Genomic DNA, 14506 nt, shown 5'->3' with positions numbered 1-14506 from the left:
GCGGCTCCCGCGGGTGCGGATGGCGAGGAGGCGGGGGGGGCGGGAAGGCGGACTAGGGGGTCCCGCAGAGCAACCCCGGGGTCGGGGGCGGCATTTGCGCCTGGCTGTTTGCTCCCGGAGCTGTCGGGAAAGACTCGTCTTCGGCGGGATAAAGTCCCTGTCTGCGGGGGTGAATTGCCCGTGTCCAAAGTCTACGGGCAGGAGGCTGGCTGCTGCAATCTCCGCGAGTGGGATGGCTTTTACAATACATGGGCTGATTGCAAATAAGTTACTAATAAGCCGCTTTGGCGTAAGAAGGGCTCTATGCATTATTTCCTAAGATCTTTTTATTTGCAAGCACTTCTTTCTTTCTCTTCTTAAAAAAAAAAAAATTCGTTCGGGAAAATAATATAAAAAAAAAGTACAGAAGTTAATATTTAGACATTCATACTATTAAGTAATAGAGCTATAAACTCTCAAATACGGCACTTTCATTTTACTTAACAATAGATAACACAACAGCGACAGTGAAACAGGCCAAACAAAAGCGATCACCAAAATTGTTGTGACAGTACAATTACCCGGCTAGGAAATTTATTCAATATGCTTTACCATTGCATCGACACAGCGGGAAAAAAAAGCCCAAATGTTCAGAGAATAATACAACCAGGCAGGAGGTATTTGGGGGTGGGGGGGGGGAGAAAGGATTTATTTTGAAATACAGTTTTAAGAGATACTTTTGCCTCCCCGATTTGTTACCGATGCGCATCTGACACGACAATATGAAAACAAACAAACGAAGAAAAAACACGTTTCTGTACAGAGCTCTAAAATGAGCCGCGAGTATCTACAAGGCGAGCTTTACGCCTGGGTGTGGGTCGGAGAGGGGCCCGATCCTGCAGCCCGCACTCTCGAAAACGACTTTTGCAGACGTGAGGTGGGAAAAGCTTGCGTGGGTCCGTCCCCCCCGCCCTCCACCACCCCACCCCAGTCCGCGCGTGTCCCTCCGTGTGCCTGCGTGTCTGTGAGCGCCTACAACACAGTCCTTGGGTGAAAACGGGCGAGCTGGAGGAGCCGGTGCGGGTCCCTGGCCGCCCTAGAAGTCCTGCCGCGGGGTGTGAGTTAGGCTGTGCCGCCGTAGATCGCAGTTTCGCCTGAACACTTTCCCGCACTGCTCGCAGTTGTAGGGCTTGATGTCTGTATGGGTAAGAAGGTGAGTTTTCAGGTTACTTCTTTGATTAAAGGTTCTTCCACATGTGGGGCATTTGTGTGGAGATTCCTGTTCAGATTTGAAGCAAGCAAAGGATTAATCCTCCACAAACCACCTGGTTCGACGCATTACTGCACTTTTCGTTACCGCAACGCACAACTCGAAATAAACCGGGGCTGGAGACAAAGCAGGAGAGGGCAGCAGGCGCCACGTCCTGCCCCAAAAGTGTGGGGAGGGGGATTTTCGAGCCCTCCGTTCGCCGCATTTCGCGCTCTGGGAACGCGGGGAAAGTGGACGCCGCGCCGTCCCCTCCCGCTCCGGGGCTCCCGCTGCCGCCGGCGGTACCGGCGGCCGGGCATCCCCGCACCGCACCGCTCCGCGCCGCCGGGCTCCCCCGCCGCCGCGGCAGGGCTGGAGACCTCCACCGAAAAAAAAAAAAAAAAAAAAAAAAAAAGCCTCGAAGCGGCGGCATGGACAAAACCAAAACCGGGGCTCGCTTCCCGCCGCCAGCCGCTTCCCCGCCGGCTTTTCACGCGCGGCGGGACCCGCCGGCCGCTTCCGTCCCCCAGGGAAGCGCGGAGCCCCGCGCTCCCCTCCGCACCGGAGCCCCGTTCCCCTCGGCAGCCGGCGCCCCTTCCCCTCCCCTCCGCGGCGGCGGAACATCCGCGGAAGAGGCCGGAGAGCGGCGGGCTCACCTGCATGTGTAGGGTTTTGTGGACCGCCAGGGTCCTGGACTGGCAGAAGCCCTTCCCGCACTCCTGGCACTTGAAGGGTTTCTCTTTGGAATGGATGTACCTGGAAGGCAACCCGAGGGGTGAGCGGCCATGCCGGGAGCGCAGGGCCCACCCAAACCCGGCCTCCCTCCCCCTCCCCCCACCTCCATCTCTTCATTTTCCCCCTCCCGTATAATTCTGTTCATTATTAAACTCCTCTGTCTGTTTAAAACATTTGCGGTAACTCGTGTCGAGGCGCGGTGGCCCTCTCTGCTGACAGATGGGGACAGACGCCAGCCCGCTCCCCCCCACCGCGCGCTCACGAAGGCAGCGCGGATCCCTCCGCCCCGCACCGGCCGCCGGGTGCGGAGGTGGAGGGGGTCGAACGGACGAGCGCTCCCCCTTCCCCGCGCCCCGAAACTCGGGAGCTTCACTCCGTGCTTCAGAATTGCGACAGCCCCGGGGAGCTCCCCACTCTCCCACCAACGCGGCTGCCCAGCCCTAGGTTTCGGCTTCCCTGGCCCCTGCGCGGCCGCGGGGGTTTCTCCCGCCGCCGTCCCTTTTCGGCGCGGAGCTCCCGGAGCGGCTCAGCCTCCCCAACGCCCCCCTATCCCGGCCCTGGTGGTCGCTCACCGGTGGTCCCGCAGGTGGTCCTGCCTCCGGAAAGCCTTGTGGCAGATGTCGCAGGTGTAGGGCCGTTCGTCCGTGTGGGTCCGCTCGTGGATGAGGAGGTTGTAGGACTTGGTGAAGTGCCTGCCGCAGAACTTGCAGATGAACTCCTTTTTCGTTTTGGAGGGCAGGCGGCCCCGGGAGGGCTTCCTGTCCGGAGACAGCTTGCTGATACCCGACAAGGGCGAGGCCAGTCCGGGGCTCAGCTTGGCTAGCTCCCCCACTTTCGGGGGGTCCTCCTGCGTGGCGGCCACGGCCAGGTTGGCAAAGTCAAAGCGGGGCCTGTCCTTGTGCAAGGCCGGGAGGACGTGGGCGATGGCCCCTTGCTTGGGGTGGAAGAGGTGCGTGGCGAAGGGGAGCGCGGGGAAAGGAAAGCGGGAGTCCACCAAGCCCTGGGCGGCCGCCATCTCCGTGATGGCGGAGCGGGTGATTTCGTGCACGTTGGGGTAGCCCAGCGTCCAATGGTTCATGTGCATGGTTTGCACGGCGCTGAGTCCATACAGACCTTGCAACTGGTCCACAGCTGCGGGGAAAGTGTTCACGGCCTGGAGGAAGGAGTAGTTGGTGAGCTGGAGAGACGGGTGCAGCGGGATGGGGGCCGGCAGAGCCTTGCTCCCCATCTTCCCGGGGCGGGCGCAGGCCAGCGGCGCAGCTGGTGCCTCTGCTGGGCTTTGGGGACGGGGTGAATAATCCTGGGAAGAAAGAGGGAGAAAAGAGGGGGAAAGAGGGTTTTACTGAGAGCAGCGTTGTCCCCGCCTCGGCCCAGGCGAGCGCGGCGGAGGGGATGGGACGGGACGGGCCTTCCCCAGCGCCCTGCCGCAGCCCCGGCTCCCGTCCCCTGCCAGCCACCGACCCACCGGCGCCATCGCTTCGAGCGGAGAAGCTACAGCGTAAAAAAAAAAAAAAAAAAAAATTAAAAAAATAATCACTCCTATAAATTAAAATAAAAACGAGAGAACCCAGCGCCCGGCCAACCGAAGGGGCCGCAGATTCGGATGAAACGAACGGTGGAAAAAATACACCCGGAATGGAGCCGGGCCCGCTCCCCGCCGCCGTCCCCCCGCAGCGCCCAGCCCGGGCCGCGGGAACCCCCGGGGCCGCCCCCCCTGCTGCCCCCCGCGCCGCTCCCGCCCTCCACCCGGCCTCCCGCGGGCGCAGAGGCCCCGACCCCGGCCCCTCCTGGCTGGGGCCTCCCCGGGAACGGGGCAAGGTGCTCACGGAGAGCCGGGGCAGGCCCGGGAGGGGGGATAAACCCCGCATTTATCCCAGCTCGGGTGCTTATTTTTCTTCCTTCACCAACAACTCATTTATCAAGATAACCGAGGGAGAGAAAAGGAGCTCCTGCCTCGCACGCACACCTCCTGCCCACCCACCCAACCTCCTCCCCGCGCCGCAGCTCCTAAATAAATCCACTTTGCGCTGAGATCCCTTCCAGATGGCCGAGGCCGCCCCACGCAGCCCGCCTGGGCCCGGCCGGTCCCATCGGCGGCGAGGAAAGCGGCCGGCCCGGAGGCCTCCCCGCCGAGGGCTGCCCCGCAGCCGGTCCCCCCCATCCCGCAGGGCCGAGCGCAGCCCCGGCGGGACGAACCCCCCGCATCTCCGAAATCGCCGGGCCCGCTCCTCCCGCCGCCCGGCGGGACCCTTCGGAGCGCCCGGGGAGACGCTCCCCTCCCGCCGGGCAGGGGGACAAGCCCCTGCCCTCTTTTTTTTTTTTTTTTTTTTCTGTGTGTGTGTGTTCGGGAAAGGTCCCGCTCTTCGGGAACGGGGGCTCTTCCCCAGAGGAGCGAAAGGAAGCGGCGGGGGCTCTCCGGGCCTGTAAACAAGAAGGAGGCCGAGGGTGCCCCAGCACCTCCTGGGATTTGGGTGGAGGGACTGGTAACATGTAGTTTCCGAAATAAATAAAACAAATAAAAAAGGAACTCTCCCCCTCGAAAAAAAAAAAAAATCCCCTTTTCGACAACAACAACACTAAAGGGATCTCCAGGCGCAGAGCCCCGGGAGCGCCGTCCCTGCCCCGCCGGGCCGCCGCCGCCCCGCAGCTCTCCCCGCACCCCCTGGTTCGGGCCGCTCCGGGGGCACCCGGCTGCCTCCGGCTGGAAACCGACCTCTCGATTTTTATTTTATTTTATTTTTTTCCCCCTAAAATGCCTTCCCTCCCAGTCTGTGATACCGCACCGAATTTGCCCTCCGGAAAAAAAAAATGCGGCTACGAGGTCGGGGGTGAATTGCGGCGCTCCCCACTCCTGTTTTCGTTTTCCTTAAGCCGTGGCTCTGCCGGATTTCCTCCGCTGCTGCCCAGGTTTTTTTTTTTTTTTCTCGTTTGTGATTGTATCGGGACCAGGGACAGTGTTATCGATACGACCCATTATATATGGCGACCTTTTTGGTTGGGGGTTGGTTTGGTATTTTTTTGTTGTTGTTGTTGTTAGAGGGGAGGTGGTTATATATAGAGACTTATTTTTAAAGATGTCGTAGTTTGAGTTCCTATTCGCTTTCCGCCAGAAACCGAGGCAGAGGCAATAAAATCGCTTTTCGCTGGCTGCCCCCGCCTCCAGCCCGGCCGGATTTCGGAGCCACCGGCTACGAGCAGTGACCGAGGCAGACACCGGGTTTCTGCAGGGCACGGCTCCGTCCCTTGGCGGTTATGTGCGTGGGGGTGTCGTTGCGGAGCACTCGTTTTCGTTAAAAAAAAAAAAAAAAAAAAAAAAAAAAAACCAACCCAACCAAAACACACCCTATTCCTAACACGAAATCCGTATTTTAACGCAGAAACTTTTAAAACTCCACTGTTGCCTGAACCACGGTACATCCATGACTATTTGCACTGGGAGGTAACTTTATTAAAACTTCTCCAAAAAGAGCAGAAAGTGCCTTCCTGCTTGACTTTACAGCTCCTGACAATAAGGTGCAGGGGGAAAGTCAACCAAAAACGGATGTTACTGAAACCTTGGCACTTCCTTTTCCCTTTCCATCCAGAGCACTTAATTAAATTAAGCCAGCTGCCCCGGCACTGCGCCCCTCTCTACCTGCCGGCTCTGCCTTCCCCCTCCTGCGCCGGGGCCGGGGCCGTGCCCCGAGGGCGCTACCGCCGTTCTTGGGGAGCGGGTGGGCCCGGGAGCCGCCTCCGCTCCCCGCCAACCTCTTCCCGAAGCCGCGGCCGGTGCGCCCCCGCAGCCAGGTGTATTTCCCGCGGACCCAGCGCGACCCGCCGCTCAGACCCGCGGTGACCAACGCACGGACCGGCCTCTCTCCGCCAGGAGTTTTACCTTGAAGGAGACGGACCGCGCACTCCGGGAACCCCGCGCCGCCTGGCCCCACACCCACCCGGACCCGCAACCCCCGGACCCCGCGGAGCTGCAAAAACTGAAAGTAAACCCGGCGGCCCCGCGGTCCCCGCCGACGGCAGCGGGCGGAGGTTGCGGGGCTGGGGGGCGCTTACCTACCGCAGCCGGCCGCTCCTCCCGGTCCTGAGCAGCGGGACCTTCACGGAGACATTAGATCCACAGCAGGGTCGCTCAGCGGGGCCGGGGCCCGGCGGCAGTCCGCATGGTGCGGAGGGGAGGGCGGCGGCTGGGAGCTCTGGCCGCGGCGGCCCCGGCATAGACGGCCGCCCCCCGCCCGCAGCCTCCACCCCGGCCAGGCTCGGCGAGAGTATGAGCCGCCCCCTCCCCGGTCCATCACATTTCAGCGGTGAGTGGCGTGGAGCCCTTGTCCCCGCCCGCCTGCCCACCCCGTGGCCCGCACAGCTCCGCGCTCGGGGGCCGCGCCGCTCCGCCCCGACCCGACGGGACGGCACCGCCCCCGGCCCGCCCCGCTGCGCCGGCCCCACTGTTTACTTGTGTTTGGGTAGCAACTGGGCTTTAAAGGGGCAGGACGCCCCCTGCCCCCCTCCTCTTCCCCCCCTTCGGCCCCCCCCGCGTCACCTAAGGTGACTTTTCCCTCGGAGAGCGTCCCGCCGCCCCCCGCCTCGCTGCCGGCTTGCGGGGATTTGGGCGCTCCCTACGCCCCACTGCCGGGCCCTGGCCAGTGTGACACAGGCGGCGCGGCTTGCTTAAATACCTAAAATTAAATACCTAAAATACCACCTCCCCCAACCCCACAGCGTGGGGGGGTTCGGGGGCGCCCGCGTCTTCCAGGGTACCTGTGGGTGCAGGTGACGCTCTCACGTCCCAAGGGCTCGGTGGCCCCGCGGACCGGCACCTCTGCCCCTCGGCTTTGCCCTTCGGCGGGTGCGTGGGCAGATCCCGCAGGAAAACCGATGCGGCGGCATCCCCGCGCGCGGCCACCGAGCCCACGATCCCTACCTTGGGACAGAGAAACAGTTTCGGGAGCAGTTTCGGTTTATTACCGGGGAATTTGCTGCGAACTGGGGCCTCTGTGACCCTCTTCAAATTTCTCGATTAAAGCCCTGTATTTCTTTGCGTCGTTAGCTGCAAGACGCTTGGTTGCGCACAGCGAATTTGGGTTGATTTTTTAATCTATAACGTTATCTTCTTCTTAAATTACTTAAATCATACGTATGGGAAATTTATGGTATAATCTGGACTGGAGATCGGAGGTAGGCTTTGAGAAGCATAAAAAGATGTTACAAGAACTGATATTTTAAAACAGCTTCGATTTTTTTTTTCAAGGTAGAATCTGTGCCGGTTCATTCGAGCCCGCGGAGAAGAAGAGGACACAAGTGACGGCTGCGTCGGGAATTTTTTTCTCCTTTTAATATACAGAAGAAAAAAAATAAATGAATCAGAGAGGAGGAAGAGAAGCCGGGGTGGGGGGGTTCGCAGGGGTCCCCTGGCAGGGCAGCGCAGCCCGGGCTGCAGCTTGTTGCCGCCCGGGCTCTTTTTCGTTTCTTTTCAGAAAGTCCCGCTTCGAAAATGCTCTGGTTTAAATGCCAGTCGCCCTAAATAAATAGTATTTCTCCTCCTGAGCAGTGAGGACACCGACGTTCACCATTTTGGGAGAAGGAGCGATCCCCCCCCACCCTGGGCCGGGTGAGTGCGGGAGCCTGCGCGGGGTTAGGGCTCGGCGGCCGCGGCCGGGCTGGGGGCTGCGGGCCCCGCCTGTCCTCCTGGTTTGGCTTTCCCGAGCGAGGCCGGTCGCTTGAAGAGCGAAGTGGAAAGGGACTTTACAGCCGCATTTTTCCACCCCGCACCGCCGGCTTGCGGGTGCCGAGGAGGAACCCCCGGGCACAAGGATCGCAGGGGGCTGTTTCGCGAGAACCGTCGTTCCTTGCCCTTCGCAGCAAGGAAAAATCAGACGCACTTGCTGGAAAAAGAAAAAAAAATTAAAACTACCCACAATCAAAACCAAACAAGAAAAATCCTTCAAAACAACAACCGCGTCCCCAAACCGACGAGGCAACGAAAAAGCCTCCGAGCGGAGGGAGCCGGGGAGGGGGCGGCTGCTGCTCCCGGGCCGCTCTCGCTGCCTTTCGGCGACGCCGTGAGCAGGGAGACCCGCGCTCTCCCGCTACCGCCGGCAGCCCCGCAGCCCCGCGCGGGTTGGGAGCGGCCGATGACCCCCTGCCCGCGGCCCGGCCCAGCCCGCAGGTGCGCGGCCAGAGCTGGCGGCGGGACCCGCCGGTACCGCCCCCACCGGAGCCCGGGGTCGGCTCGGACGTCGGTGGGCGAGGGGAGGGGTGCGCTCCGTGGCAGCGGGCACTCGTCGAGCAGGGGTGACACCAGCGGGGGCACGGGCCCCGCGCTTCCGCATCACCTTCCCGCGTCCACCCCACCTCCCGCCCCCGCGGGCCTTGCCCCGTCGCCCGGTGCACGAGGCCACCACCGACGGCCACTCCGCGCTCGGCGGGACACGGGGGCTCTCGGCCCGGGCAGGCGCCCCGCTCGGCCTCGGCAGAGCCCCCACCCCCGCCCGGCTGTGCCCGCCACGGGCGGCGGGATGGGGGGGCGGGGGGGTGGTGGGAGCCCCGCGTGAGGCGGTGGCCCGCGGTGCTGCAGCGCCCCCTGGAGGCCGGCGCCGCGCCCTGACCGCTCCGACCGCCGCCGGCAGCCGGACCCACGGGGCGCGCTTGGGCGGGCGTCCCGGCGCCGAGCTTCCCCCTCAAAAATACATCCCGGGGGCAGGGCTCGGTCCAGGGGAGCAGGGAGTGGGGCACGGTGCGCGGCTGCCGTGCGCGACTCACCTAGCCCCGTTAAAATGAATGAGGGGGGCGGAAATTTTCAGTGGGTGCGCCCAGAGCCGGGGCCGGAGGGAGAAGGGGCGGCCAGGAGCGGAGTCGGCGGGGCCGATGTTGCTGCAGCACCGACCCTCGGGGGTACCCGGGCAGGGGCTCAGCCGAGGGAGGGGGCCGGGAGCAGGGGCCCCAGTGCGGGGCACCCCCGACGCCCGGGCCAGGGAAGAGCCCCGCCGGCCGCTGGCCCGGGGCAGAGGTGCTGCGGAGCTGCGAGCGCACCTGCGGGCCGCGCCTCAGCCCCGCCGACGGACGGGCCGGGGCTGCAACGGCTCGGGCTACACACCGAGGGCTGGCTTAATCTTTTTTTTTTTTTTTTTTTTTTAATGGAAAAAAATGCCCGCCCGTCGATCTGGCATTTGATTACGCTGGTGTTTCCTGGTGACTAAATCATCACCTACTTCACTCAGATTTATTGGGGTGGGATTTTTTTTGTTTGTTTTTTTTTTTTTTTTTTTGAGGTACCAGTCAGGAAATGACAAGGTTTGACAAACAGACGCGGCAGTAGGGACACCGCCGAGGCATCTCCCGCTCAGCACCTCCCGAAATTTCCCCCCTCTCAAACTCGTACACACCTCCCGAAACACACCGCCGCGAATAACTCCCGTTAAAGAAGAGAGCCATGAAGCAATGAACGGCCTCAGCGGCCTGCATCTCGTCTCCGTCTCCCGCAGCCGCTCAACCCCTGCCAGCCCCTACGCGGGGCCCCGACGGCGCCCCCTCCCCGCCTCCAACTCGCTAGGGAGCACCGAGCCCCCTCGATGGCGGGGGGTGGAGGGGCTTTTGCTCTTCATCCGCCGTGCCCCGGCTCCCCCCCTCCCGTAGCCGGCACTGCGGGGACCGGGACTCGGCGGCTCCGACGGCGGGGCCCAAGCCCAGGACAGCTCCACAGGGGTCTCCGTGGAGCAAAGGCTCGGTGGCGGGGGCACAGGCTGGCCCAGCCGGCTTGCCTCGGCCCTCAGGAGGGGGCTGTCCCTCTCTCGCCGAGAGATCCTCTCTCCACGCAGACGTGAGCCCACTCAGCACAGCCCAAAGCCAGCAGGCTTCCATCCGCTCGTCCCAGCCTGCTGCCTGCCGATCTCTTCAGGGAAGCGGGGGAGAAAAGCCCTGGATAAATGGACTTTTCTAACCTAACACATTCCTTCCCCTGCCATCAGCAACAAGATGTTTTTGCGGTGCCTGATATGAGCATCTGTCCAGATGTAAAGAAATACAACATGCCGTACCTTACCATGGTTTGTTTTAAGCAACCCGTTGGCTAACAGCTCTCCTGCCGTCAGGACCAAAATACTGAGCAGGGCAGCAGCCTACAGCCACGGCTGGAAGCACAGACACCCATCACACCTTTCTCATCATTTCAGGCCCCCCCACGCTGAGCCTAGGGACTGTGGAGGGTCCCCAGGCCAGCAGGCTCTGCTTACTCTCTGGTAGTGGCATCTTACCACGCTTTGCCGATGTGCCAAGGAACTGGGCCCACAAGGTGGAGGTTGGTGGGGCTTCAGGGCTCCCTGCTCGCTGCACATATGTGGACTCGGATGTTTCGCTCCTAGGGAAAGAGGGACTTCAGGCACCGATGAAGTTCTGCAGCTGCCTCAGGCTGAAAGGATCATGACGTTTGCAATGTCCGAGCCAACTGTTAGGGGGGAAATCTAAAAGAAATATTGTACAAAAGCAATAAATAGGTTTAAGAAATGTAGTTGTATGAGTTGTAAGAAATGTGTTCGCATGCCTCATAACTCACCTAGGACATGAGAACTCCAAGGCAACGCAGAACGGGGCCCATACATCTTGTCCTGTGGCGTATACTAAATAACTCTGTTTCCTTTTAGGAACTTTTTCTACCCCAGTGAATAACTTGATTTCACAAATAAAATTAATACTATATAGGGTGAAAGTCAGCAAACAGTAGAAAAGCTCAGAGGGGTTTTTCCAGTTGTAAACATGCAGAATCCATATGGTCATTAGATACATCTGTGGGTTAAGCATTGATTTGTTTATGCAAGCCTGATGCTTACGATACTCTTAAACTGGAACTATTCTGTTGAATGTATGTACACTGTAATCCCCTTCTACCTACCCTCCGCGTGTGTTTCCTGTTTTCAGCATGCATTCGTGATGTGTAAACTGTGGCAAAGGATATGTTATAAACCAGGATACTACAGAGCATTTCAGATATTTTCAGAGCATTACAAGCACGGTGCAAGCATATGCAAATCATCACTTACAGATGTGCACAATGCCTGTATTAATCTCTGCGTGTTTTTTCAGTTGTTTGTGGTATCTAATTCAAAGAAAAGGACAATAATGGATATTATGAAAAAGTACCAATTGTTCCCGGACAGACACACCCTTAGAACATCCAGACAAACCTTACTGATGAAACCCTGCACTTCTTAATAAAATCAGGGTCTTTTAAAGTTAAGAGATCGAAGACTCATGAAATGCAAGGAAATTGAGAGAAAACTTACCACTGTAAGGTGTTTGAAAACTCTTACAGACACTGCCAAGGCTGAACACTGCCCTGTATCTCTACCAGGTGCATGTGTAAGTTCATCAATACTCAGGGCAGTTACTTAAGCAGGTGCTTCAGTTTCTTCATGTGCCAAAGTCACCAGCTGAGCGTGTGTTTTACAGCTGCTTTAGAAGAACTCTTCAATCAGGGCCATTATTTTCAGATTGCCTCATAAAAATAAAGACATGAATAAAAGCGTATTTAAAAAATCCAAGAGCAGTTACCATTCTATGCAAGATTTTGCATTGTGCCTGATTTCATATCCTTTTCCATGAATTAAGTTGTTGGCGCTCACTCGTCTGTTACAACCACCTTGCTTCTGCCCTAAATGCTGGTGTTCCCCTCAGCTTCTCCTGCTGCCACTTCATAGCACCACAGTGTGCACCATCCCGTTGGGTGGAAGGACAGTTGCTCCAACACAAAGTTTGTGGATGTGATGCCGATACACCTTGGAGATTTTTCAGGGCAGAACAGTTTGGATCTAGCTTGTGGCATGGGAAAAAAAGAACACTTTTCCTCCATGAACTCTCCACAGCCACTGTGGAGAAAGATCAGGGCAAGATCACGCTGGAGTACAGAAAGGCTGCACCGTAAAAGCGACAGCTGAGAATGGGAACAGATCAGTTCCAGAATATATCTGAGCTGGGCAAAGACCAGTCGGAAGACTCTCTGGTGAAGTCCCGTCCCTTCCCTTCCCTTCCCTTCCCTTCCCTTCCCTTCCCTTCCCTTCCCTTCCCTTCCCTTCCCTTCCCTTCCCTTCCCTTCCCTTCCCTTCCCTTCGAGCTGAGCCCTTCCGATGGTAACATGCACTCCCAGTGTGTTGGCACAGTCAGTCTCTGGGTATCACAATCCAGCAACAGACAGAAAGCCTGTAAAATCAGGACAACTCTGAGTTGAGACCCAGCAGTGGATTTCTACCCACTTTGCTCATGGACCTGTTTTCTGTTCCTGTGGTGATGCAGGTCGCTACTCAGAGGACTCGCATTGCGCTTGCTCCCCTTAGTTCCCTTTCACAGACCCCTCCGAAGTGTTTGAAGGCCCTAGACAGGCTGGTAAATCGTAGGATGAAATCTGGTGAATGGATATTGCCCCTGTTTTGTCCGTACTAGATGGCATGGTCCATCTCATAGAGAGTATCAATGATTACTGCAGATCTGTCCTGTCTGCATTAACTATTCCATTTATTTGACCTGCTCACCCATGATAGGCTGGTGAAAATTATTAGTTGGTTATACTAGTCTTTCAAATGCCCCTTTGGGAACTATTTCCAAGAAAAATACAAACCCCATTCATTTCAACACCAGAACTCATTTTAGCACCAGAGAAGTGCTGAAAGCTGAGGACATTACACTGCAGCAGAAACAGAGCTGCCTCCAGGCCTCTTATTTTCAGCTTTTCAGATCAGCGGAGAAGGGAAAGAGATACTGTCAGCCACACTACAAACTTTCAAGTGTAATTATGTATTCTCCTTTCCCACTTTATTTGTCCTGACCGTTACTGGTTGTTCAAATGCAACCAGGAGCTTTTGAATTTCACTGTTGCCGGGATTCTGCCTGCCCCCTCACGTAGGTGCAGTACTCTGCTCTTTCAGGAGGCTGGGTGCACGCAGAAGGGAGCAGCAGAGACCTTGGGACAAGGAATACTTTGGAACAACAGCCGATAGTAGCAAGGGTCAATGGTGCCTGCAAGACTGGGGGCTTTCAGGGAGCCTAAGACAGCGCCTATGGAGAGTTGTGAGGAAGCCTCCATCATGAGCACAAATGCTCGGGATAGAGAAGTCAAAGCTGAGAATAGTAAGTGAAAAAATCTTTTCTGAATCCAAGAAAGCCCCCACAAGAAGACTCATGAAGCCACCTGGAAGGATTAATGAGCAAAGTATATCTTGTGATTGAACTTTTTGTGAAATGTAAAAATAGAGAAGTCCCTGTGACTTTGGCCAGAGGGCTTTGGCCAGTGTGGCACGGTAAGAATTTCTGTTGGGAAGAATCATAGAATAGTTAGGGTTGGAAGGGACCTTTAAAGGTCATCTAGTCCAACCCCCCTGCAAGGAGCAGGGACATCTCCAACCAGATCAGGTTGCTCAGAGCCCCAGCCAACCCAGCCTTGAATGTTTCCAGGGATGGAAACCACGCCTCTGGGCAACCTGCGCCAGTGCTTCACCACCCTCATTGTAAAAAATTCCTTCCTTATATCTAGTCTGAATCTACTTCCCTCTATTTTAAAACCATCACCCTTTGTCCTATCACAACAGGCCCTGCTAATGAGTTTCTCCCCGTCTTTCCTGTAGGCCCCCTTTAGGTATTGGAAGGCTGCTAGAAGGTCTCCCTTGGAGCCTCCTCTTCTCCAGGCTGAACAGTCCCAAGTCTCTCAGCCTGTCCTCACAGGAGAGGTGCTCCAGCCCTCTGATCATCTTCATGGGCCTCCTCTGGACTGTCTCCAACAGGTCCGTGCCCTGTTGGAGAATCAAGTGAATGTAATACAGTGTGTTTATTTCAGTGGGAGCTGGTAGGAGAGTCAGTCAGTGGTCAGAGCAGCATTGCTGATGCTCCTGAGATCTGAAAAGGAGACCACCGATAAAGGTTGTTAGCTGAGGTTAAGCAGGTTTAACCCCGACCTTTCTCCAGTCTCCAAGCAGACAGCTCTTGAGCAAATACAAAACCACAGTTATTAAAGAACTCTTAAACAACTACAATAACAAAATAGAGAAGCATAGTCAAAACTGCAGATCTGTTTTATTCAAAGCATAATATTTATAGATGACAGATACTGAAAGGCAGCAGAACTGGTTTTAAGGACCATCTCTGTACCCAGATAGTGGAGGCACACTTGAAAGCATTCTGTCTTTTGAACCGCAGTGAGACATGAATTTAAGTTTTTTAAAGAAAGCATTTTCATTCCTACAGCTTGGTAATTCCTATGTGCTTGGTAAAGAAGAAAAGTAGAAATACTCAACTTTCTGTTAGGGTTACAGGTGGAGCCTGAAAGGCTAAAAAGCTGTTCAAAGCATCACTGAAGTCTGATCTAGCTCAGCATTAGTCTAATGTTATCTTTCCCCCCCTCAATGGTTTCAAGAAGATATATAAAACCAGACCAGAGCTGATGTTTACTTTTACAGCTAATGGTTCCTCAAATCTACAAGAACTTCTAAGGAGTAGATAAAAGCAGCTGCAAAAGTGATCTAGAAATAAACATCCAGAAGAAAACATAAGTGAATCAAAGTTCCAGCTGTTCTC

The 14506-nt window shown here is 57.0% G+C and overlaps 1 protein-coding gene across 3 annotated transcripts; it reads right to left on the bottom strand.

The window, feature by feature from the left end:
- Window positions 1–455: 455 nt before the first annotated feature.
- Window positions 456–6266, bottom strand: OSR2 (odd-skipped related transciption factor 2). Of its 3 annotated transcripts, none has more exons than XM_086742500.1 (4): window positions 6011–6266; window positions 2536–3263; window positions 1885–1984; window positions 456–1176 (listed from the first exon to the last, which is right to left on the bottom strand). In XM_086742500.1, the coding sequence occupies exons 2-4, from the start codon at window positions 3189–3191 to the stop codon at window positions 1102–1104; spliced, it is 831 nt and encodes a 276-aa protein (XP_086598626.1). In that variant the 5' UTR covers window positions 3192–3263; window positions 6011–6266; the 3' UTR covers window positions 456–1101. The 3 variants fall into 3 exon arrangements, with proteins under 3 accessions (XP_086598626.1, XP_086598624.1, XP_086598623.1); XM_086742498.1 differs by having other exon boundaries at window positions 456–1258; window positions 6015–6265; XM_086742497.1 differs by having other exon boundaries at window positions 456–1258; window positions 6011–6264.
- Window positions 6267–14506: the final 8240 nt, after the last annotated feature.

This window comes from Chlamydotis macqueenii, chromosome 2, assembly GCF_036417535.1.
Source record: "Chlamydotis macqueenii isolate bChlMac1 chromosome 2, bChlMac1.mat, whole genome shotgun sequence".
NCBI classification, from domain to species: Eukaryota; Metazoa; Chordata; class Aves; order Otidiformes; family Otididae; genus Chlamydotis; species Chlamydotis macqueenii.
Note: the sequence above shows the minus strand (reverse complement) of the source record. Positions and strands in the feature narration are given on the sequence as shown.

Coding starts and splice junctions, on each gene's coding strand:
- OSR2 (XM_086742498.1), bottom strand. CDS start 3,191: ATGGGGAGCAAGGCTCTGCCGGCCCCCATCCCGCTGCACCCGTCTCTC. Junction 1,985..2,535: donor GACCACCTGCGGGACCACCG/GTGAGCGACCAC, acceptor GTTGCCTTCCAG/GTACATCCATTCCAAAGAGA. Junction 1,259..1,884: donor ACAAAACCCTACACATGCAG/GTGAGCCCGCCG, acceptor AAATCTGAACAG/GAATCTCCACACAAATGCCC.